We start from the raw sequence: 25,549 nt of genomic DNA, 5'->3' as shown, positions 1-25,549 counted from the left end.
ATTAACAACTGGGGAAAAAGCATCTTATTCATTTCAAGTCACTTTTAAATGGAAGCTTCCTGATACTAAGATTTTAAATCCCAAAGCACCAAGTCTCTTACTCTTCTCGTATTATGCAAATAGCAGTCTTGCTTTGATGCCCCTCATTTCATCTATTTGCGTGTGCTCTGGAATTAATGGCCCTGCCCAAACACATGATGGATTGGGTAGATCTGTTTCTCGCCACTGTTCCTTGTGCAGCATGTGAATTTGCAGCTCTTTGCCAGTGGGGCTTGGGAAGATGAAACTAGGTCAGCTGTCTGTGTGTGTGTGTGTGTGTGTGTGTGTGTGTTATGTGTGTGAATATAGGCTGAGAAATGGGCTATAATCTCAGCATTAAACAAACCTGACTGTAATGCTGTGGGGTTTACTATTTTAAGCACTCATCTCCATGATTGCCAGCAGTCTGTGCAGAACAAACATATATATTTGTGGGAACAGGCAGAAGCCTTTGTGCTCAAATTGACAATGCTTTTCTTGTTGACTGCTTCTGAATGGCACCAGTTTAGCAGACACAATTCTGTGCTTCTATGGGCAGAAGTGGACAGGTGCCTGCAAAGGGGCAAAAGAGACAGAAGAAGTATGTTGAGATGAAATATGCATGGGACTTAATTGCTCATTTTCTCTTGAGGACCTATGTAGGCAATAGCAGTGTATCTTTAATGGGTGAGGAAAGGGACTGTTCCCTATCTTTAAAGGATTGCAACCTTAAAATCTCAGAATATTGCTTTTCTTCCTTTGGAAGAAGAAAGATTGCAATGACCACTAATTCAAGATGGGTGGATGCATTGGGTAGGCTTTTGTGGGGATCAAGGTAATGTGTTCCTGGCTTCCCTATTGTGGGCCTTTTTCTTGCACGCGTTCCTCCCCCCCTCCACATCTGCCTCTTTGCTTGCACCAGCTCTGCTGCTTCTGTCCCCCTTTTCTGCCAACAGCTCACAGCCATGCCTGGCCATGGGCCATGTCTGTGGTCTTTCTCCCAGCCAAATGGATCTCTCTTGCTTCAGAAGAGCTGCACAGTTGGTCTTGGTCAGCACCCTGTGGACTGAACCTTCCCCTCCAGCCATTAATAGCTGCGCGTGTTCCATGGTTTCACAACTGGCCAGTAGCTCAGAGATTAATGTAAGAACATAAGAACCCTGCTGGATCAGACCAAAGGACTATCTAGTCCAGCATTCTGTTCCCCCAGTGGCCAGCCAGATGCCTATGGGATGCCCACAAGCTGGATGGGATCACAGCTTAGCACAATATAGCCATCATGAGTAGAAGCTGTAGAGAGCCGTATTCTGCATGAATTTGTCTAAGTTGTTTTAAAGCCATCCAGATGTGTGGCCATTGCTATATCTTGGGATAACACATTCCATAGTTTCACTATGCACTGTGTGAGTAAGTACTTCCTTTTATCTGTTTGGAATCACCCACCATTCAGCTTCATCGGATGATTCCGGGCTCTAGTATTATGAGAGAGGCCTATTTACTTTCTCCATCCCATGCATAGTTTTATACACCTCTGTCATGTCTCCTGTCACTCACTTTTTTTCTAAGTTAAAAAGCCCCAATGTTGTCACCTTATGTCAAAGAGGAGTTGTTCCTGCTCTTTGTAATTTTTGTTGCCCCTTTCCACTCCTTTGTCTAACATACCGCATATTGGTTGACTCAGTTGTATGAGCCATTTTGCTTTTGTTGGCTTAAAATTATTCTTTGAATGCATTTTACTGATTTACATTTCCCCCAGGAAGCTCCAGGTGGTGTACAAGAGTTACCCAATTATATCCGGTGAGGAAGATTTGACAGAGAGAGTGACTGTCTGAAAGCCAACCGATGAGCTTCACGTCTGAGCCCCAGTTTGAACCCAGGTCTCCCTAGTCAGAGTCCAACATGTGATCCACAACACCACACAGGCTTTTGAATCTGGCAGGTGTTTGACACTGGGGGGAGGGGCTCCTCACAACAACTCTGTGAGGTATGTGTCCTACTAGGTTGATGATCAGCATGGCTGTGCTTTGATGCACGGGTGATCTGTGGTGGGGCACGCCTGGATCACTGGATCCTTTGGAGGCCTGCTACTGTTTACATGGTTATGTCTTCCGGGAGGATTTCACAGTTTGGTACTGAAAGAAAACAGCGGCCTGTGCATGGCCTGAGGAAATATTGGGAAGAGGGCGCCTACGTGTGGCTGAAATGAGCTCAGGGATAACCCTGAACAAGCCCGAGACTATAAATGCTGAAAGCCCCAGAAAGCTCTTCCACTCATGCTCCCTGAGCTCATCTTTCCATCATAGTTTTCTTCCCTTGGTCCATGCAGGATCCCCAGCATTGGAGGGAGGGGGTCATTTCCTCACCTGGCCCTTCTGGAGCTGCCAAATCAGGGAGAGTGCAGGTATCATTGATGGAGTGAAGATGAGCTTGTCTTCCTTTGGGTTGTGTGAAGGAGACTGGTGTTTCTGTGTTTTGGTAAGGCTTTGGGGATATTCTATCCTCTGGCTGTAATCTACATGGGGGGTAGGCACACAGCTGTAAACGGACCGTCTAACGAAATCCACATCCCCTTGATATCTTCCTTCAGGAAAGATGGGCTTCTGTAGTTGCAGCATTGCATCTGTAGCCAATTCTCCCTTTCTGTTACAGTTGTATTTCCTTACACTGCTTGTCCCCAGAGAAAATGACTGGCTGCCCTTTTGGGAAGCAAAGAGAAAGGGAAGTACATTCCTAATTGTCTGCCCTTTGTAGAAGGAAAGCTTCCATAGAAGACAAGTTAACAAGACAAGTCTGTCCTGTAGTTAACCTTTTAAATGGGATGGGCTCTTATTCTGTGTTTGGCTAAATAAGGTGTGTGTGTGTAACTTAAATTCAGTAGAATTTGGATGGGGGTGGTGGAAAAATGGAACATGAGAGCTGGCGCAGCATGGTGAGTAACAGTGAGAATTGAGAGGTTCCAGATTTAGATCCCACCACAGCCATGAACTCACTAGGAGCCCTTGGGTGGGCCAGGCTTTCTTGGCCTCAAAGCCCCCATCTATAACATAGGACGATCATGCTGTAACCTACCTTACGGGGTAGTTGTAAGGATTACTGAGAGAGTATGTGAAGGACATTGAATGTGCTAAGTAGGAGTCAACTTAACTGGCAAAATGCTCCAGGAATTACTTTGTTAGGAGTTGGGTTGGGTCACAGATCTCATATCCAGAAGGGCTGTGAGAACAGTTGGCAAGTCAGTCACTGGACTGCCTGTTGTTTGACCATGATCAAATATTCCTCGTAGGTAACAACTTCCTCCTTTCATTTCATTGTGGTGGCATTTGCTAGTGAGGCTGGCTTACCTCTTCGCTCCGCAGGAGGCAGGAGCAAACCAAGAGGCATCGTGTAGCTCAGCCTTCCACAACCTGGTGCCTTCCAGAGCTAGGTGGTGTAACTTCTCTCACTAACTACCTGCTATAACTGCAGGTATCCATAACAGGAACATCGGTGGCAGAGGTCACTGTTTAGTTGCATTAAAAAAATAAATAACTGCAGGCAGTTCCTGGTGTTCCAGGATAAAAACCAAAGAGAAGAATTGCATATTCACGTGTATGAAAACCTTACTTAACACTGTTAGAAGTTATAGTAATTCATATAAGTTTATTCCACAATAAGTTAACTTTTTTTGTAATTGCCACAAGTATCAAATCTGCCAAGGATATCTTTTTTGTTCTAATAAAGTTAACGTTTTAAAAGCATTTTACTGGTTGAATGCCCAACCGTAGGTCTTGGCTACTGAAAAGATACTTTTCCCCTTGGTGTTCTTGGTGCAATCACATGAATGGGATCTGCTCTCCAGCAGAGCAGCATTTTGGAAACTTCTTACTCCTGCTTGTAGGCTTTGGTTTCTCCAAGGAATGGAGCCTTTAATTCTGCCTTCCCCAACCTGCTGCCTTCCAGATATGTGGGACTGTAACTCCTATCTTTCCCAGCTGGCTGGGAATGATGGGAGCTGCAGTCCAAGACATCCGGAGGATGCTAGGTTGGAGGAGCCTGCTTTAAGCTTTGTCTGTTCCTCCCAGTGTCTTGCTTAATGCTGGCAGTTGGGGCTTATGCTTGCAGGACCATTAATATTGAAGATATTTTATCTGTGGTCTGGTGAGATTGCACTGGCCAGCTATGAGAAAACTGTGCAGTTGGTAATTCTGTTCAAGAACTGTTTCTTGTTGAAGCATACTATTGTGTGGCTGTGTCCCATCTGGTACCCCAGGGTCAGGTTTTGTGTTTTTGAACATGCAGTTTGTCTTCAGCACAGAGGGTTTGGTGGAGCACCTGCAATGTGGATTTGCAGAAGGATGGCTTTTTTGTTACACGGATTAACTTTTCTCTCTCTCAATTGGCTTATATGGCCACGCTGATCTCTGCAGAGCAGATGATAAAGCAAGCAAATAAACCCCACAGGCAGCTTTAGTCTCAGTCCCTCCCTCCCCTGCCCCCCCCCGTGTGTGTGTGTGTGTGTGTGTGTGTGTGGTGTCTGTTTTGAGGCCTGAGGCAGGCAGTGCATGGCTCAGCCCCTGGTTGAAGTCTTGAGAATCATTTAGTCTGTGGCATTTCCCCACTATCTGGGGACTTCTGTTGTGCTTACAGTGGCATCATAAAGTAACCATTACTATGTTTTCCATTCCAGTTAACACAATCCTGGTTGGCTTCCATCTGTTTGAAAGCAAGTTTTGCTCTCTTTTGTGGCAAAATTAGGGTAGCACATGAGTTTTTTCTGAGGTTTATCTATGGGTGTTTTTTGGGGAGTGTCTTCCAGCATCTGCTTACCATTAATTTGTCTAACAGGTTCCCTGTATACCAGGGGTGAGAAACCTCTGGCCTGGAGGTCAAATCCAGCCCTCCCAACTTTGCCATCTGGCCCTCTGGCACCACCCTCTTTCCCCCCACCACCAATCATTTGGTGATATCCTGGCTTTTGTGCAGTTTTTCCCCATTCTTAAAGGCTGAAATATCTCTCCTAATGCTCAGCGACTGGCAGTAAGGGCTCGAAGCAACAATTTGCTGATATTCTTTGTAATTTTGGCCCCACCTCCTTTGCTTTTTTCCTCATCCCCTTTGCTTTCAGCTCCATCCACCAGTGGAATGTGGCCCCCGAGAGCTTCTCCAAAATTGAATGAGGCTCTCAGGCTGAAAGAGTTGCTGCTATATACAAAGTTTTGAGATAATAGGCTGATACTAAATGAGGTTTTGAATGATGGATGTACCAGTTCTCATAGGCGGGGTTGGAGAACTACTTAAACAGGACTGGTGGCTCACACATCCTTCTAAAGGTCTTTGATAAACTTAGATTAAAGATTAAACATTTATCCGTCACCTGTGAAACATGCTTTTTCACATTGGAGATGAGAACTGTTTGTGTGTCTTTTTTCCTCTGGTTCTTATAAATCCGGCTCCCAAATTGAAAGAAAAAATATCTTGGCATTGCAATACTTGGTATATGAAAACGGTTACATCTGACACTAAAAGCAAGAGGGCTAGCATTGAAAAGACATTGTCCAATTATTGAGTACAAGTAAGTGTTATCTACAGCAAAACGTTGCTGCAAGGAGTGTCCTTGTTCAGAACGCCAGCCAGCCTCTCTTCCAGGCTACTCCACTCCGTTTTCTTCCGTGGTTTTCCACCCTCCTACCCCCACAGTGTTCTGTGCCTGCTGAGCATGCTCACTTCTCACTGGGAGGTTTGTGGGTGTCCACGCCCCTGGCCACTTTTAACCTTTTTTCTTAATCATTTTTCCTACCTCTGTGAACCTTCAGCCTGCAGATATCTCCCTCTTGTATGTGGATAGTTCCCTTTTGGCTATATAAGGATGGTCACTTGGCGAATGAGTCTGCTGGTAGTATATAAGATATGTACCCACTAGTAACTGAAACAGCAAATAAAGCAAATGTAGCTACTAGCAGTTTTTCTTGTGCAAGCCCCCCTGAAATGAATGCTCTTCTGCAGTTCCATTTCAGTGGGCTTTGTCCAGGAGAGTCTCCTGGAAGCTTAGGTCATAAGGTTTCAGGTTCCTTGTATCTAGTAGCTGGCCCTTTTGTCTATCCAAATGGTCTGTTCTGAGGTCACTGAATACCAGAGCCCCTGTTTTGTGAGCCTCGGATATTACGATGCTAGAATCTTTCAGTGGGATAGCATCAGGAAGCTTGCTTGAAAAGAAGGAAAGCTTATAGCAAAAATTACAGAGTTGGATACTTGCCCCAGTTACGCGTAACTTAACCCAGTGTGGCTCACCTAAAGCCACTGTGTGAGAACAGACAGCGCTTAGTTGGCTTGGGTTTGATTAGCAATCCCACCCTGTAGAAATGGTTTGGCATCACTGCCGTCTGCTTTTCCTCTGGTGCTTTTCTTGCAACACACAGTTTATAAATCTACCTTCAAATCCAGAGGTCTGTACAGCATACTATGAGAGCTGTTTTATATTTAGCAGCTCTTAAGCAGAGTTCTTCTTGCACTTCTCCCCTTGCTGTATTTGCATAGTTCCCCCACCTTCCCAGAATGCCTTGTGCTTCAAGAAAATTCTCACTCTTGCTGTTTCTTTAATAGCTTTGGACCTTACAATTGATTCTTCTCTAGCTTGAGAAGAACCCACCTTAAACAGCAGTTGCCGTGTGCAACTTGGTTTTCCCAAGATGCATTTGCGACTGACATCTTAGGGTGTATGTAGTATACTCCATGGAGCCAGGAGCCGGTGCAGAGCATATGTAAATGAAGAGAGATTATTTAAATACAGCGGAAGTCCTATCAGAACCTTCATTGATCCCTGGTCAGCTGTAGCCAGTGAACAGAGCACTAAACAATTGATGAACAGATTCTGGCATGATGAGGCTGCAGTCCTGTTCACTTACTTAGGAGTAAGTACAATCGAACTCAATGGCTATTTACTTCTGAGTAGCCATGCCTCTCATTGCTCTTTAAAACTACCACAAAACATGAAAGCACGATTATTGGAACAGATTTAGATACATTGCAGCTTAAAAAACAAACAAACACACATTTTACTGGAAACTATCAATCACAGTAATTCTGGAAGTATTCTATTTACAATATGAACGAATACTGATCTAACTGTCAAAGTTCTCTTTCTGCCCCTCCAGATATTTCTAGAATTGTAGTTTGAAGATGCTGAGAACGTTTAGATCAGCCTTACCCAACATGGTTCCCTCCAGATGTTTTGGACTTCGGCTCTCATCAGCCCCAGCCAGCATGGCCAAAAGTCAGGAATTCTGGAAGTTGTAGTCCAAAATATTCGGAGGGCACCAGATTGGGGACAGCTGTGCTAAGGTCTCCCTTACACTCTCACACATCACTTCAGTTCCCAGGTTTCCCTTGGGAGAATCAGTCTCAGTCTTTGGTGCTGATTTATGCAGTTTGGTTTTGCCAATTCTCAGGTGGTATTATTATTATTATTATTATTATTATTATTATTATTATTATTTGAGCGGAGGACAGAAAGGCCTGGCGTGCTATGGTCCATGGGGTCACGAAGAGTCGGACACGACTTAACGACTGAACAACTGCCCCATAGCCGAAGCTCTCTGGGAGGTTTACAAAACTGAAAACATTAAATACAGTATAAAAAGTTTAAAAGCCATTTACAAAAAAGCACATAAAAGCACACAAACAATATACACAAACAACATATAATTAAAAACAACATTGAACTATCAGACTTAACTAAAGACACATCCAGGACTGATTAAAACTCATCATGTGCTGCCAAATGCCTGGGAAAAGTGGTAGGTCTTAACCTGGCGCCGAAAAGATAATAATGTTGGCGCCAGGCGGACCTAATCAGGCAGCTTGTTCCACAGATGGGGGGCCACCACTGAGAAGGCCCTCTCCTTTGTTGCTGCCTTCCGAGCTTCCCTTGGAGGAGGCACTCGGAGGAAGACCTTAAATGCTGAATGTAGTGTACGGGTAGGTTCATCTTGGGAGAGGTGTGCCGTCTCAAGCCATATAGAATTTTATAAGTTAAAACCAGCACCTTGAATTGAGCTTGGAAGCATATAGGCAGCTAGTGCAAGCAGGCCAGAGTCGGTCTTATATGTTGGAACCTTCTGGTCCCTGTTAACAATCTGGCCGCTGCATTTGCACAAGCTGCAGCTTCCGAACCATCCTCAAAGGCAGCCCCACGTAGAGTGCATTGCAGTAATCTAATCTGGAGGTTACCAGAGCATAGACAACTGAAGCCAGGTTACCCCTGTCCAGATAGGGGCATAACTGGGCCACCAACGGAAGTTGGTAGAAGGCACTCTGTGCCACTGAGGCCACCTGAACCTCAAGTGACAAAGATGGTTCCAGGAGGACCCCCAAGCTACGGACCTGCTCCTTCAGGGGGACTGCAACCCCATCCAGAACAGGTTGAACACCACCCGGTCAGCAGAACCGCCCACCAACAGCATCTCAGTCTTGTCTGGATTGAGTTTCAGTTTACTGGCCCTCATCCAGTGCATTATCACAGACAGGCACCGATTCAGCACATCCACAGCTTCAGCTGAAGAAGATGAAAAGGAGAAATAGAGCTGTATGTCATCAGCATACTGATGACTACGCACCCCAAAACTCCGGATGACTGCACTCAACGGTTTCATGTAGATGTTGCACAGCATGGGGGACAAAACTGACCCTGTGGAACCCCATATTGGAGAATCCATGGGGCTGAGCAGTGTTCCCCAAGCACCACCTTCTGGAGCCGGCCCTCCAAGTAGGAGTGAAACCACTGCAATGCAGTGCCTCCCACTCCCAGCTCAGAGAGCCGTCCCAGAAGGATACCATGGTCAATGGTATTGAAAGCTGCTGGGAGATCAAGGACAATCAACAGGGTCACACTTCCCTTGTCTTTCTCCCAACATAGGTCATCATACAGGGCGACCAAGGCTGTTTCTGTGCCAAAACCTGGCCTGAACCCCGATTGAAATGGATCCAAACAATCGGTCTCATCCAAGAGTGCCTGGAGCTGGTTGGCAACCACTCGCACAAGGACCTTGCCCAGGAATGGAACATTTGCAACCAGCCTATAATTATTAAGGTTTTCCGGGTCTAGGGAGGATTTCTTCAGGAGTGGTCTCACCGCCGCCTCTTTCAGGCAGCCAGGACCACTCCCTCTCGCAAGGAGGCATTAATCACCTCTCTAGCCCAGCCGGCTGTTCTTCCCTGCTGGTTTTTATTAGCCAAGAAGGGCAAGGATCCAATATGGAAGTGGTTGCACGAACCAGTCCAAGCATCCTGTCCACGTCCTTGAGCTGTACCAACTGAAACTTATCCAAGAAAATTGGACAAGGCTGTGCTCTGGATACCTCACCAGATTCACCTGTAGTAATACTGGAATCTAATTCCTGGTGGATGCAAGATATTTTATTCTGGAAGTGCCTAGCCAGTGCATTACAGCAGGCCTCAGATGGTTACATAGTGTCCTTAGGGCCAGAATGTAAAAGGCCCTGGACAACCCTAAAAAGCTCCGCTGGGTGGCATATGGAAATTCAATAGAGGCAGTGAAATATTTTTTCCTTGCTGCTCTCAGTTATACATGCCAGATCGGCTGCCTCATCCACTATTAAGTCATGGATAAGGGGGGCCTTATTCTGAACCGGTCTGGCATTTAAAAGCAGCATCTGGAGACCGGAAGGCAGGCTGATAGGTGTCAGGAGTGCCCTGGCGGCCTCTTTCAGTCTATTCCAATAGCTAACTCAAGACACAGACAGAAGGATTCTTTTCAAGGCTTTAATCCTTTTACAACTTAATGACTCTTTCAGATGCTAATCACCAGCGACTAAGCAAGGAACAGCAGAGTGGCCTATGCTCCAGGTTTGGCAGTTGGTCCCCGTTTGAAGGAGAATCACGGGAAGACCCTGAACCTATGGGCTAGGAAGAGTTCCTCCCTCTTTCCCTTGGGTCCTTGGGACGCGACCATTGCTTGCGCGCCAAACGAGCGCTACGCCTCCTTTCCATGCCCTCCAGCTGTCGTCGCTCCCTACGTCTGCGCCAAGCATCCAGCAAGCCCCCCTCCCGCACTCTTTCGCTGCCAGGGTCACTATCTATCCCAGGAATGCTGGCAGGAGGAATCTCTGCCAGCTGCTGTGCCTGTGAGAGATGAGCGCGCTCCTCTCCCATGGATTGCTGTTCCTCCTCAGAATCAGAACTGCTCTGGGGTTCTATCGGCTCAGTTTCCACCCTGACAACAGGGCAACCACCAAACCTGCGGGTACAGGGAAGACCGAACACAGCATGGCAATTAACTGCCTGGGCCGCATTTCCCTTCCCTGGCGAGTCCTCCTCACAATGCCATATCTCCCTCTACTCATCACTACACTGATTGCCCCCCCCTCAGGTCCCCCCAGTTGGCCCAATATCCTCCCTCCCAGGCACATACTCAGGCCACCAGAAAGACAGACAAAGGAACAGGGTCTAGGACCTGGATCACTCACAGCTAGGTGGTTCCTGGCACTTCCAGCAGTAGACAGCCTTTATAGCTGGAGCCAGGTTGGGGCCCTGCCCTCCCAGGCCAGGTGGAAAGAGTCAGCAAAGAAGCAGGGCCCAGGTCCCGCAGGGCTCACAGCTGGATGGTCTCTGTTAGCATTTAAGACTGACATTCTTGGATCGCCACACCCCTCTCCAGAATTCAGAATCCTGGCTCTCAGACTTGAAGAAATCTTCAACAATTTGTGAGAAGTTCTTGGAGTAGAGCAGGGTGGGCTGAGGCTCTAGAAAAAAGGCAGACAAAGATCTTAATCTTGGTTTTGGGGATACAGGGTAGAATGTCATGGTTGTAAAAGTATTTGAATTTGGAAGTTCTGCAGTTCTCCCCAGTGCAACAATAGTATCTCATTATCTTGAGCATAATGCAGCCAACATTTCTTTCTTTGTCAAATTCATATAACTACTGTCTCCATTCCATTTTTAAAGCTCAACATGGCTCTTGCCTCCAGCGTGACATAATGCAAGCCCTTGTGAATAAGGGATCCATTTGGCATCTCCACTAAGCTCATTAGGTCTTCAAGTGTCTAATGATCCCTGCTCATTTCAGTAAAATACTGCTATGGAGTTGTCGCTTTTGTCTTGCACCTCACTAGCTTCACGGGGGATACTTATCTAGTATTGATGGATTTCTAATTCCATGTGTAGCACCAATGCATGATTCTTCTATCCCGCACCTCCATTTTTGCACACAGCTTATCTTCTCCATGCAGTGAATGGGGTAGTCTTAAATCTTGGAGCTGTCTAGTCATTGCTGAAGCCAACTCATGTCATATGCTGCTCTTGAGTTGAGCAAGAGGTAAGAGGCCTTGGAAGGAAACTTGCCTACCCCTTGTCAAATTAGAGGCTATGTTTGGCTAGTGCTGCAAAAAAGGTTTAAATGATTTTAAAAACTCATGAGCTCTCTAAGGATTGATGCATTAAATAAATATACATTCTGCAAAATACTGAAAATACCTTTCTTGAGGTAAGGAACTGTTACACCAGTGCAAGAACTTGCAGTTCAGCTAATTGGACCTGGACGACGTTAACAACTATAAACCAGTGGCCAACATCCCCCTCCTGGGCAACGTGCTTGAGCGGGTGGTTGCCGGATAGCTGGTTCGCCTGGCACCTACACTGTATTCCTTCCGGCGCCAGGTGAAGACCTTTTTATTTTCCGAGGCATTTTAGCATTTTAGCTTTCTAGACATTTAGCTTTGCTGTTTTAAATCTGTATTTTAAATCTGCATTGCTGCTAGGCTTTATTCTGGTTTTATTCTGGTTGTATTGTTATGTTGTGGTTTTAATGTTTTGTATTGTTTTACTGTGTGTTTTTTGGTTTTAATTTTTGTGAACCGCCCAGAGAGCTTCGACTATTGGGTGGTATAAAAAGGAAATAAAATAAATAAATAAATAAATAAGCTACCGCTTTGCATTAGAGGGAAATGACAGCTTCCTCTTTCATCTAATGTAGGCACGTTGAATGCTTCAGCAATGGAGCCAAGTGTTACTGGGAAGGAGGGGGAATAAACAAGTTCAAGGCCCATCAGTATTATGAATGAGCTAAGTTGAAAAGACTTAACATTTTGATTCCAACAAAATGCTGCCTGCTTTCATTTCCTGTGGTTGTTATTGTACAATGGTAGCCAAAATGCATTCATCCTGAAAGGCAAACGGTATGTAGGCTTTGGATGCAGCTTGGAAGAGAGTGCCACTACATTTAAAACAAACAAAAAGAAATTTGGTGTAAGGAGAAGAGCTAGTTGGCATGTCTGCATTGGTTTCATGATAGCAGTCTCAAGGCAGAACCACCCATCACCAGAATGCAGTCCCTGATAGCTTTTCTGAGAATTTGGCCCTTGAGCTGAAAGAGGTTCCCTGTCCCTGGTTTAATGGGAGGGGGGAAATCTTATTCATTTTCAACTCAATGTTTAGGCTGTAGGCTACCAAAACTATACAGCAATTTCATCCAGAAATGCAAGCTCTGCCTGTTTTGCATATAAACTACAAGGCCTCTTTCTTTCTAAAGTTGTTTATCTCTTTTTAAAATCAGCTTGGCAAAGGGAGCTGGTTACTAGATCCCTTGCAGTGTCCACAGTGGCACTCTCAGAGAACCTTGAGCCCTTGACTATTGGCTTATTAGGAGCAAATTTTAATCTGCACTTCTAGTTTAGTTGTTCATTTACACTGATTAAAGCTTTCACAAAGAATGAAAAGTACATTTAATGAAGTGTTCATGTTCTTTGCTTCTAACATACAAGCAGCTGGATTGCATAGTAGGTTGCCCTGTCTTGGGGCGGTGTGTGTGTGTGTGTGTGCCTGTGTGTGTGTGTGTGTGCGTTGGGGGATAGGTGGGTTCCTTGTGTCTTAGCACTGGGCTACCTGGCATTTTGGCCTCTTCCCAACTTGAAATCTTGTTGAACTTGGAGTCAGGGCTATGCAGTGATTAGAGCCCCAGCCTTTGACCTGGGGGAAGGATCCTGGGCCCAAATGCCTACTTGTCTGTCATGCTCACTGGCCTGCTTTTGGGCCTGCTTCCCTCTCAGCCTAACCACAGGATAATCATGAGATAACCTCCCTGTGCACACCACTTCGTTCCACTTGGAAGAAGTGCGAGGTACAAACGTGCTAAGATACTTTTGCTGCTTTTGAGAGACACGTTAGTACCCAATGCTGTAAAACCTCGTGACCCTTAAATATGTGGCGGTGGTAACTCTCTGCACCAGCCTTCCCCAATGTGATGCCCTCCAGATGTGTTGGACTACAACGATGAGAGTCGCTGTCCAGCACATCTGGAGGTCATCAGGTTGGGGGAGGCTGCACTACACAAAGGACAACCCCCTGTTTAGGGTTCAGTGGAAATCCAGTGCAAACAAGGCAGCTCATTCTGGTATAAAGGGATGGTTGTCAGGCTTTGACTTCCTGCTTGTGACGTAGATGAGAAGCCACAGGTCTGGCAGACGTAACCATCGATGCAAATGGTTGTCATGTGGAATGTTCTCCGTGCCAGTTTTTCTCTGCGAGGTCTCAAACCCAATTCTCTTTGTTTCTATCGGGCCTATTTACATGATCAAGCCTCGTGGTGCATTCTGTCGTTGGCTGCCGTAGCTGTCGTTGAAGTGCACGGAGAGTGTTTCTGCAGCCAGAGGTTACCTGTCACGTATGCCAAGGTGCCAGTAATGAATGGGTTTCAGCACAAAATTCTTTTGTCTCATAGAAAAAATCAGTTGTAGGGTAGAGAGATTACTTATGCCTCGACTTGGGACTATGTGACATGGTCAGGAGAGCAGCTTATCCTATGTCCCATCACAATTTAAGACCAGCTGAAGTTACAAATTGTGCGCCAGCGCAGGACAGTAGAGGCCTATAAGGGGCGTGGCGCTGCCAAGAGCTAGGTCAGTGGGCAGGGAGGAGCTATCGGTACGCCTGGCTTGCTGGCTGTGTGCATGATGCACCCGATCTCGTCTGATCTCGGAAGCTAAGCAGGGTCAGCCCTGCTTAGTACTTGGATGGGAGACCACCTGGGAATCAGGCTTCCTGCATTGAGCAGGGGGTTGGACTCGATGGCCTTGTAGGCCCCTTCCAACCCTATGATTCTATGTATGTGATTATAATTGTGTTAATGGCAATTATTATATAAATGAGTATTATATTTATAAGGAATGAGCAGGGGGATGGGAGATGGAAAGTCCTGTTGCATTACTTTTGCGGGCTAGTAAAAAACTTTTAAATGCTAAAACGTGACCTGACCTGACTTGGAACAGGATTGGACAAACAGGAGCTAGATGGGAGATTGATAGCCATAAGAACATAAGAAGAGCCCTGCTGGATCTACCAAGGGTTTATGTAGTCCAGCATTCTGTTCACACAGTGGCCAGCCAGCTGCCTGTGGGAAATCATGGTCTGGTCAACTGCCTGGCTCCTCTTCCCCCATGTACAAATGACCTAGGTTCTAGTCCCTCAAGAGCCTGCAGAAAAAAGAGAGTGTAGTATTCCAGTATTCCATTCCGCTCTTGGGGACTTGCCAGAATACAAGTCTGAGCATCTGCCAGCATTGTAACATTTTCATGTGGTTGGGGATTTGGTTGTGGGGAGCTGGTGGTCATGGTGAGTCGTTTTGCTGGTTTGTTCTTAACATATGGGTTCCCCTCAGGCTGGAATTCTGAGGAAGCAGTCAAGGGTCAACTTCCAGCTGGACTGTTGGACGCTCGAGGGCTGCGTTGTACCCTTGCAGACAGCCAAGCTAGAGTGGTCGTGCACCCTCCTTTCCTCCACCATGCATATATTGTAGTGTGTGTAGGTGATCATCATGGAGGCCCAGACTGCCTATCTCTCCCCTTTCCAAATGGACCTTGTCTCCTCTGCTTTGTGCCCTGGCTTCCATTTTACCACCAGTCGCAGCTCAAGAGTCTTCTTATTACTGACTGGGACCTGCACAGGAAACTCCCTTGGCCCCTTCATTTCCTGACCTCCCAAGCTGTCATCCTTATCCCCATGTTTTCTTGACCCACAGGAGAATGATGCTATTTGGGAAACGTTGGCCTGTTTCGGATGTCCCAGCAACCCAGGTTCTTTTTAAATCCATGGTTCTAAGATTTCTCTGGCTAGTCGGGGGTGAAACAGACCAGAGGTCTGAATCCTAAACAGCCCAGGGATGGAACGTGCCTGGGTTGTTCAGCTACGTCCGCTTGTCGCGGGAGTGACCAGGCAGCCGCACACTGCCTCATGCACGGCAACCCACAATTAAAAAAACGACGGGATTGCCATGACATGCAAACTGGCTCATTGTCTGAGATGGTTCATTCCAACTATTCTACAAAACATTTTAGTCTTTGCAGAACGTTACTGGTTTTGGTATGTGTGCTTACAGTTTTTCAGGTGTGTTAGTTTTTGTTTTACTTTGGGTATTTTTCAGTGGAAATGTCTGAATTTTGACTCTCCTGAGGCTCACTCCAGAAGTACATGAATAGTCATCATGGGCAACCATGAACTTACTTTGAGCATTCAAAATTGTGGTGTTGTGCCCACGAAGGAGGAGCTGTAGAGAGGCCTTTTCTTTGCTGCCACCATTCTCCTTAGAACAGACCAGCATCTGCTGCAGTGTTGGCAATGCTGCCACGGATCCGCAGTCCTCTGGATACTTGAACAAGGGGATCTGGGCGTGTGGCAGCACCGATTTTTTAAATTCTTTTTTGCAAAGGGGATCAGTTCCTCTTATCTCCTGCTTCATGGCCTTGCTGCTCCTCATTCAGCTCTCCATCTCTTTCCCACCCACCCCAGTTCCTTTTTCTTCCCATCCCCTACTACCAGTCTTCTCTGCCAGTCACTCTGCAGCAAAACAAACTCAGGGCTACTGCTGCAAGTCTTTCTCCTTCTCCAGGCATTTGGTTCCTGGGGGATGCCATTACTTGCTTCCCTCCCTTGTGATAACTGGATATTGACTCCTAGCCTCAGTTAGAGGGTCAGGTTGCAAGTCCTTTTTGACACAACTGGGGGCTTAGCTTGGCTGTAGTTTCCCATTTGGTTATTAATAACAGTGCTGCTGCTTTCACTTTCCAGTGTCCCCAGGAAAGATCATGGATGAAAAAATGTCCTACAAGGAGTTTCTGGACCGCAACGACTCATGGACAATGGATGACAGGGAACATAGTTGTGAGTCACAGCCAGCATTTAAGCCCATGGATCTGACAGGTAAGAAACCGCAATGACAAACGACTACAGCTTAGCCGACTGAGGACCAAAGCCTGGAATCTCTTGTTTTTATTGAAATCACTGCTCCACCCTATATCTTTTTCATTAATGGGATAACGTACATAACAATACAGTAAAGACAGAGCATCTTCCATGCTTTGTAGCCTCTTGTGGAGTGTTGTTTGGAAATGGAAGTGTGGAAATTGGGCACTTCTGTAGGAGCCACTTAAAACAGAAATTTCCTCAAATGTGAAAGCACTTTCAGACACAGTGTCCTTACCCAAGTGGCTTGTCCAACAGGTGTTTTTCTTTAGGCGTTGATTGCGTGAAGGATTCACCCTCCCTGCTGTAGTTCGTATGGACATCCAAGCCCATCTGAGCCCTCCTTCTCATCCCCATTGTTCAAAGCGCCTTTCTCTATTACTGATGGCGGTTGCCAGTCATGGCCACTGTCTGGTAATACATTCCATAGGTTAGTTATCTGTTGCATGAGAAAAATAAAATATTCTACTAAGATCCCGTAGAGCAGGGATAGGCAATCTTTTTAGGCCCAGGGGTGCATTTGGCAATTTGATCAACTGTCCTGGGCACCACCACAAAATGGCTACAATGGGAGATGTGGCTAGTCACAAAGGACAAGAAACCTACCCAGAAGACTGGGTACATAGCAGAGTTGGGGTCTGAGCCCCAGCACGCTAAAGAACTAATTTTAACTCAAGAGTTTTCAGCACCAACAGAAACCTATTTCATAGAAGACTTTTTCTCTTCCCCACTCTGCCAGCCAGCTCATTCCTCCTCATCTCTTTTTCTCTCATTCTGGATCGCCACCAATACTCACATTCTCCACTACCACCACCCCCTGGCTCACTACACGTAGACACATTCTCTCTTGAGTGACCAGATGCAGAAGAGGGCAGGACTCCTGCATCTTTAATAGTTGTGCGGAAGAGGGAATTTCAGCAGGAGTAGCTTGCATGACCAACTGCACCTCTGCTGAAATTCCCTCTTCTACACAACTATTTAAGGTGCAAGAGCCCTCTCCTCTTTTGCATCCGGCTACCCTAGTGCCTGCGGGTGTGTGCATGCGCGCGCGCGCACACGCTCTCTCTCTCTCTCTCATATATGCATGAATGCTCATAGGGGCTCATGAATACACGCAGAGTGCCTCTTGACAGTTGCTTGTCTCTTTATTACTGCTACAGCATGTTTGAATGGTGCTGTGACTTCAAGATCGGTTCCCTTGTTTTAGGGGTGGGGTGGGGTTAGACCCATCAACATATATGTGAAGTTCGGATTTCACCCATCTCCACAATCTGCATTGTTTTGCAGTTAGATTAATGTTGGTTTAGCCATCTCTTTGACCTCTCTTTCATCTCTGGTTCCTTGATGCTTATTCAGTAAGCTTGTGTGCAAAGATGTTCACCAGAGTTACGTAACGGTCATGTCTGCCCTGGATATATAAATGTTTTAAGCTGACAGGACCCTCAACCTTAGTGACTAGGAGTAGGTCATGTCCATTCCCTCAGGCTTGGATTTCCTCCAAATTGGGGGGGGGGGAGTCCTCAGGGGATGTAAGAACCCTAGAATAGAAACTACCTTTCCACTTGCTAGTTCTGTGCAAATGGTAGGAGAAGGTGGGTGTGTTGCCAGATCTTATTCTCAAGTAGAGAGGAATATCTGCTGAATTGGCCATCATCCTCAACTTGTATATGTGGTTCCTTCTCATTACCCAGTGCCTGGGGAGTTACTTATACCATTGCTCAGAATTAATAAGTAACCTGGGCCAGTATAGTTGTCATGGATTGTACAGCTGCTGTAACCGCTGCTGGAGCATTTGCATGAGTATGTGCTATGTGCAGTACTTAGTACACAGTGATAATTTGTGTGTTACGGAGCATAAAACATTGATCTGTTCTCCCTCACATCTGACATTAGAGGCTAGCTGGTCTCTCAGTGAGCAGCAGCATATGACATCTTATTTGCATGGCTGCTTGCCTGAACAAATACTCCTTGGACTCGCAAACTCTTTAAAATTCAATTTCACATAGCGGTTGGCTCAGAATAGCTCAGGGATTTTGGTTTAGGGTTGGGACAAAGAGATTAGTGTAGGGGTATGCAAATTGCACCCAATGAATGAATTTATCCTCTACCTGAATAGTTTTTTTTTAGAAGCTGCCTTAAGTTTTCGGTTACTCCTGAAGAATAGGGGAACAAGGGGGCCATATGTGCAGCCCTTGAGTATTTCACAGGAAGTGATCAGTACCACTTCTTCTAACACAGGGCTGGGCAACTTGTGGTCCTCCAAATGTTTTAGCCTACAACTCCCATGTTCCCTCACCATTGGCTATGATGGCTAGGGCCTGATAGAAGTTGTAAGCCAAAACATCTGGAGGGCTACAAGTTGCCTACCTGTTATAGCTGATGTGCAGGAATAGGCTTTACGTAAGTCCACACAAAGGAGCAATCTATACATCGTTGAATTATTTCAGCCCTATTCTAGCATTCTGAACCTCAACAGAACAAAAGTCAGCACTTTGGCTTTTGTGGAGAGGCTCCATAGATATAGGAGGCTCTCCTTGTCAGACAGTCTCCCTCCATGACTTGAGGGTGACAGAAGTGATGATGGAAGGGGCAGTGCTGGACCACTCTCTCTCCTCACACATTTGTTACGTTCAGGTTCAGAACGCTTGAACAGAGCTGTAGTGCCACTCACCTTAGGAGCTAGTAGACGTGTGGGACCTGTGCTCACCAGTTCCTTGGGGCACCTTGGAGGCTGTTGACACAGTGAGTGATCTTGGGGTAATCCTCAGACTCCTTGCAACCTCTGATTTATTTACATGTTGAAGGGTCGTATTGAAGTTTCAAGGATGTATAAATCCTAGCAAGATCAGTGAGGTTCTTGACTCATCTTTCATTCTGGCTATAAGTGATCTAAAGAACAGGAGAGTAGTTGCTTCAATAAACACTGTGAATGACCCAGGAAAGCTATTTTATATAGAATCATGGAGTAGGAATGGACCTCAGAGATCATCTAGTCCACCCCCTCGCTCATTGCAGGCTCTGCACTGCAGGGTGCAGCTACACTATCTCTGACAGATGGCCCTCCAGCCTCTGCTTAAATGCCTGCAGTGAAGGGGAACCCACCTCCTCCCGAGGTTGTCTCACTCTTAGGAAGTTTCTCCTAACATTTAGCTGAAATCTGGATCCCTGCAGTTTTCACCCATTGGTTCTAGTCCTGCCCTAATTGAGTTAAAAACTCGCCAGAATTCCTTGTGTATGTTCAGGGACTGTTATCTCAGAATAACCACCCTGAGATAACCTCTTGAGTTGTGAAAGGGTAAAAGAGCCTTAATGTATATGCATTGATTAAAAAGTTGGCATTTAAGGGGAGAAGAATGGATGAATTGACACTGATATTGCTTCTGCTTGTTCTTATATGTCATGACTGCCCCAACCCTGGGAGAGAATGGTCAAGGGTGTGCCATGCTTGCTTCCTCTTCTAGTGTGTTTTTTCTGTTATTGCTCTTCCCCAGTTCTGCAACATTTCACTGCTGGTCTACATATCCTGATTTTTCTTTCTCATCATGAATATCAAATGTAGGAGGAGCTCTTGACCCAGCCTCCCTTAGAAGTGTGGCTTGTGCATATTGCAGGCTGGCCAGCTGCTGGGAGAGAGGCTCATTTTGGAAAACCCATTTTGTCTGCAAGGAGGTCACTGAGGCTGTTTTCTTGCTTGGCTGCCTCTGTCCAGTCAAGGATGTAATAGGATCCCTGGCACAAGCTAAAAAGATGGATGTGTAGATGGTCATTGGATCCGAAAACTGTCTAGAAATGGCAGGTCATCATTATTACTCCCCCCCCACGTGCGCACATGCACACACACAGACACACATGTGCGCACTCACACCCATGCACACGCACACGCTTGTCCCTCTTGCAGATACATTTTTTACTTGTTCTGTCTGAGAATTTATCTGCTTATTCAATAAATTCTATTGAAAGTTCTTGCTCTTTCCAATTAAAAACCTCATCAATTTGGCTGGATGAAGGGCAATGAGTGTATTTCCCTGAGCCATTTTTGTGTGGAACAATGATTCCTACATGCTAAGTAAGCCCAGTAATCAATTATTAGGGCTTGAACTGCACAGAAAGCATTTTTTTTCTTTTCGCAGTGACCCTGGTAAGGTTTCCAAATGTACAATAAAACCATGGTTCAGTCTGTCAAGCTAAATGTTGCCCCTTAAGGGTATGTAAAGGGAGATATCAGCATTTCCTGCTTGTCAACTTGCAGATGATGTACTGGAGCATCAGAGAAGCTGCCTTCACCATGTTTTGCTCCATGCATATGTAATACTTAACCATGCTTAATGCAAACTGCGGTTTACAAATCCGACTCAGCTATGGTTTCACATCCTAGTTTGTGACCATGCCTTGACTATGATGCTCAGACGCAACACTTAACTATGATTAAGCATTATGTCTGCACAGGGTCTGTGAGGTAGGGCACAACACCCATTTTACTGATGGGAGAAATTCAGAGTCAGTGTATATGAGCTTCCCCTCTCCAGACCAGGATTTCATTGAAAGAGCTGGGATTTAAACCATGTGGAAGTTTGTCCAGCATTTAGTCTAGGAATTCATACTGTGTTCAAAACAAGATTAAAACTTGGAAGTGTAGCAGTGCAGTGTGTTAGGAAAGCTCTGAAACTAACCAAAGATGTGCTTCTCTAAATGTCAAGAGTCCTTGACTGATTTCATGGGTTTTTCCTCAAAGTGAGGGTGGACCCAATGTGTTTTGAGGCTTCAAGCAGAAAATCCAGAATTCACCTCCTCCCTTTTCACTCACCTGGTAAAAAAAAGAAGCAGCAAAAGCATTACGTAACTGACAACTTGCTGCTCTTGAATGATGCCCCCAGTCTGCTGCCTGAAAACACTTACTCCACTTTCCATGATGGAATGGCTGGTTCTATTCAAAGGGTTGCCGTGGTATGCCTGCCAGATGCCTGAGAGCCCCCAGGTAGGCAGCAAACCCAAGAGGTTTATTAAGCCCCTAAATGGCTACATTTTTGCTTCTTGGGTTATAAGTGGTGTAGGTTTAGGCTGAGACAAAATCAGCCTGGGAGGGAGCTGCAAAGAGGGCCAGGTGAGAGTTCGATATTATCTCTGCCTTTTACTGGAAAAACATCTACAAGAAGGACATTCTCTAACATTACATTTCTCACCCATTAAATAACATCCCTTTAAGTTCTACCAAACATGTGTAATTTGTAATGGCAATGGAAAGTGTGCTGTGTAAAGCTGAGTGAATTCAGGGGAATTCTGGTCTCACTTGTGTGGCTCCTCAATGAAGGGAACCCAGTTCCAGGGATCCACACCAGTGAGTCAAGAATTCTCCCTGCACCAAAATTTACACACCACACTTCCCATTGTCATTACAAGCCTACCTGGCTGTGGCGCATCATCAAAAAGGGCTGTGCGTCTTCAGTGGAAGGTTGGCCAAAAAACCCCATTGCACTGGACAAAACTGAAGATGGCACTCGGCTACTTTCTTGACTGCTGGGTAGCCAACTTTGACCTATGAAAAGCCATTAGATCAGCCTTCCCCAGCCTGGTGCTCTCCAGAGGTGTTAGCTGGCTCACCAAACCTCAGCCTCTTCCCACCCCCTTGCCACTGCTCCCTACCCCTCTCCGTTGCTGCCCGTGGTGGCTGGTTGCTCTTAGGCAGGACTGGGGCTGCAGTCAGCAGCCACTGCAAATAGCACGAGCAGGGGGCATGTACCTTTCCTGGGCTGCCAGGCCATGATGGATGCTGCCCGCCCTGTCCCATGGCTTTGGATGCTGGGAAAAGGCCTTTGACATCTGCTGATTATTCCTTAGAGCCTTTTAAGATGCACCGAGAAGACGTCTTGTCGGACCTGCTGCTGCTTCCTCAGGAAATGATGAATGTGCCACCTTTCGGGGGGTATTTTGGAGCTCCACAAGAAGTCCATGGTACCATTTTCCATTGTGCTTGCCTGTTGTGTAACTCTTCCTTCCTCAAGTGCCACTAAAGAATTCTTCTGCATGGCTGACATCTTTCTTCCTCCTGAATTGCTTTGAAGCTCACATTGACAGTGGAGAGTGTTAAGGGACATAATCTGCGTTCTCACTATTAGGGCCTTCTGGTCTTCAGTGGGTCTTGAAGTCTGCGTGCTTGCAGTCAGTCATGGAACTGGGCTTCTTGAGCCATGCTTGGTGCTCCCCTTGGGATGTTGAATTGGTAGATTCTAGCTTGGCTGACGATTCTGATGCGTGGGTAAGCGTTCTATAGCAAGAGAATTAAATTCCTCCCCTTTTCCAGCCTTTTCTTCCTGTTTATCTGTAGCTCTCCAGTGTCCCAAACACCCCAGCCCTCCTTTCTCTCTGCAGCCTGAAAAGCAAAACTCTCAAACCTCTGCAGCCGGAATAGAATGAAATGAAATTGATTAGAGATGCAACATTGGGGGCTTTAGCATAGGCCTCCTGTTTCTCTGTGGGATTGGGGTGGGGAAATGATTTAACTTTGCCTTCCCCAACCTGGTGCCCCCCAGATGTGTTGGACAGCAACTCCCATCATTCCCAGCTGGGAATGATGGGAGTTGTAGTCCAATACATCCGGAGGGCACCGGGTTGGGGAAGGCTGATTTAACCTGTATTTCCTTCCTTTCTACCCCCCATGCCTATGCATAGTGGAAGACATCTGGGGTCGAGGAGTTCTGAGAAATCAAAGCCCACTCTGTACTGGTAATGGGGCTGTTGAACATTAGCTTCAAGCTGATGCGCAGCCACCTCTGGAATCTGCACCACGGCACTAAGATGAAGCCTAGGCAAAGGATGAAAACTCAAGTTTTTTTTCAATAGGTGCCCTGCTGGTCACGATCCAGCTGTGCTGTCGTCACCCCCAATCCTCTCTCAACCCTCTGCTGTTTCCAGTGGCTGCCAGTGGCCCTCAACAGCCTGTCTCATGATAGTCTGCATTCTCAGTAGTGCGAGGAATCGTGGCCTGAACTGAGGCTTCCATGGTCCCTTAGTGGTTAGGCGCATGGGATGCATCATTGCTGTAGGGCCAAAGGCTCCGAAGTGGAAGAGCCGACAGGTAGTAAGCAGATACAGGTGCTCCTGTAATCACGCTCCCCAAGTCTGGCAGGCTGATGGTGTCACCAGGTTACCCCACCACTGGATTTAGAGGTGCTGAGTACTTTGTAACGCTTCATTCCACTTCCTGTCACTGAGTGGCAAGAAAGAAAGCACAGGTGTCGTTTTGGGAGTGCTACAAAAGGCTGATCTGGTAACACAGGAAATTAATTTGACATTTCCTTCCTTGTCTGGAGATGTGTTTCTTCCTCACTGCAATAAGCTAGCAAGGAAAACAATCCCAAATGAAATTGGCCCTGGTTTGCTTTGTTTCCCTGCTGAGAGACTCATTAAGCCTAAACTTGATTCAGTAGCTTAAGGGGCAGGGGGAGAGCAACTTTTTCTCCTGAGGGCCACGTGCCAGCAGTGGGCATGTCCAGAGCCTGAAGTGCCACCCCACTCTCTCACCATTCTCACACACACCATTCTCACATACACAGCCTGTTCACACCCTTCCCAGCCCCACCTCCTCAGCTGATCCATCACATCAGCTTTTGGTGGGGGGGCATCTTCCCTGCCCAGCGCTGAGTGAGGCTCCCTGTCTCAGCACTGAGGAGGGAAAAGGTCTTACTGGCAATCAGCTGCTGATCAGGGATAAGATCTTTTGCCTTGGAGTAGTGGGCTGGATCTGGGGAAGAAGCTGGCAGGCAGGTCAGATGTGGAATGCCTGTGGGATGGAGGTTCCCCTGCCAGCAGTAGGTGGTGCCACCCTCAGGTCTGAATAATCTGTTGCAAGGGGTAGGAAGTCATGGTGGAAGTGTGTCTGGTGGTGCAAACCTGCCCTGTGTCTTACAGCATCTTTTGGAGCTACGGGAGTCCCTGAGCAGCACCCATTGGGACCCCCACACTTGCCTGCAAATATCTTTGACCCGCTGGCCTTCCTTGGTGCAGATTCAGGTGCAGAGACTCTGCTGAACCGGAATGAAGCAGGTGAGCCCATGCTGATCTGCTACTACCACGAAAATAAGCCAGGCTGGAGGGGGAGCTGCAGCTTGTAAACCAGAGTGGGCGGGTTGGATGAGCAAATAAAGCTGTTGGAGGAAGCACCCAGACTCGGCTCAAGGGCTAATACTCCTTAGGGAGGTGGTAGCCCTGTCTTTCCTCTGGGAGAGAGAAAATGGGGCAGCAGATGGGAAGCAAGATGGCACCCAGGGCTCTTAACTCAGTTGTGTCTGTTATGCTGCCATTTCTGTAGCTGACCTATGCATGTGTTCTAGGTGAGCCCAGCATGTTGCAAACGGGGAAATACCAACTGTAGGAGCCCAGTATGAACCGCTAATCCCCAGCCTGGGGTAGTTTGACCTGGATTGCAAAGGTTCTTTTGTGAAACCACCTCTTGATGGGTTTTCACAAGGATTTGTGTATCTGCTAACTATTTCCCATAGCACCGGCAAGAGAGATGGGACCTCCTGAAGATTTCTGGTTGGGAACTCAGCACTTAGTGGAGGGACAAGGAGAGCCTTTCTTTGCGCCACCAGGTAAAGAGCAGGAGTGTGTGGGGCCTTTTCTTGCATCTTAGCAGAGGAGGTTAAAAAATCCTTTGAGAAGAGGGGAATGGGTAGCAATTGACTAAGCACTGCATTTGGTTTGAAATCTTTTGCTAGGACTGGCCCTTGGACTTCTGGTCCACATAGGGATGTGCAGCAGGACATGCATTTTACTTGTGCTGCAGCCATTCCAATCCTCTGACAGTTGTGCTTGCAACAATGTCTGAGTGTCCTTCTGGATTCCCCCTACCCCCTTAGCTGAGGACGGCTGTCCTCTTGGACCCAGCTTTACTTTCCAAACAAACCTTGATTTTCAGAGCGGTTGCTGCAGGAAAGAAAACCCAAGAAGCCTAATGGTGTTTTCCCCCTCTGTTTAAAAAATCGAGTTCTCTCCTCTGATTGCAGCTGTAGTTGCCAGTCCCAGAGGCTTAAATTAGGAACATCCTGGAAGTGGGGAGGCAACAAGATGGTGCACTAAATGTGGGGAAAGAACAGCAAAACATCAGTAGATCCTTCCCAGAATCCTTTGCTTCTTACCTGAGAGAGGGCCTTCTCCCTTACCAACCTGCCCGGTCACTGAGTTTGTTAGAGGACTCGCTCCTGGTGGTTCCACGTGGACCTATGGCCCGATTGGAGTCGACCAGGAGAAGGGCCTTCAGTGTGGCAGCCCCCTTTCTTTGGAATTCCCTGCCCCTGGAGGTCAGGCAGGC

General features: G+C 46.7%; 1 protein-coding gene across 8 annotated transcripts in view; it reads left to right on the top strand.

Annotated features, from left to right (window-relative positions):
- LOC146345281 (uncharacterized) overlaps nucleotides 1-25,549 on the top strand; it is a 228,758-nt gene that overhangs the window by 120,909 nt on the left and 82,300 nt on the right. For all 8 annotated transcript variants that reach the window (XM_084859551.1, XM_084859552.1, XM_084859550.1 and 5 more), the window contains exons 5-8: nucleotides 16,069-16,200; nucleotides 22,078-22,191; nucleotides 24,148-24,282; nucleotides 24,738-24,830. In XM_084859551.1, coding sequence (XP_084715677.1) covers nucleotides 16,069-16,200; nucleotides 22,078-22,191; nucleotides 24,148-24,282; nucleotides 24,738-24,830 — 474 coding nt within the window. The remainder of the gene's footprint in view (nucleotides 1-16,068; nucleotides 16,201-22,077; nucleotides 22,192-24,147; nucleotides 24,283-24,737; nucleotides 24,831-25,549) is intronic.

This window comes from Heloderma suspectum, chromosome 5 (genome assembly GCF_057233095.1).
Source record: "Heloderma suspectum isolate Gila_16-S chromosome 5, 16-S_ref, whole genome shotgun sequence".
NCBI classification, from domain to species: Eukaryota; Metazoa; Chordata; class Lepidosauria; order Squamata; family Helodermatidae; genus Heloderma; species Heloderma suspectum.
The sequence above is the reverse complement of the archived record's forward strand: the minus strand, read 5'-3'. Positions and strand labels throughout refer to the sequence as shown.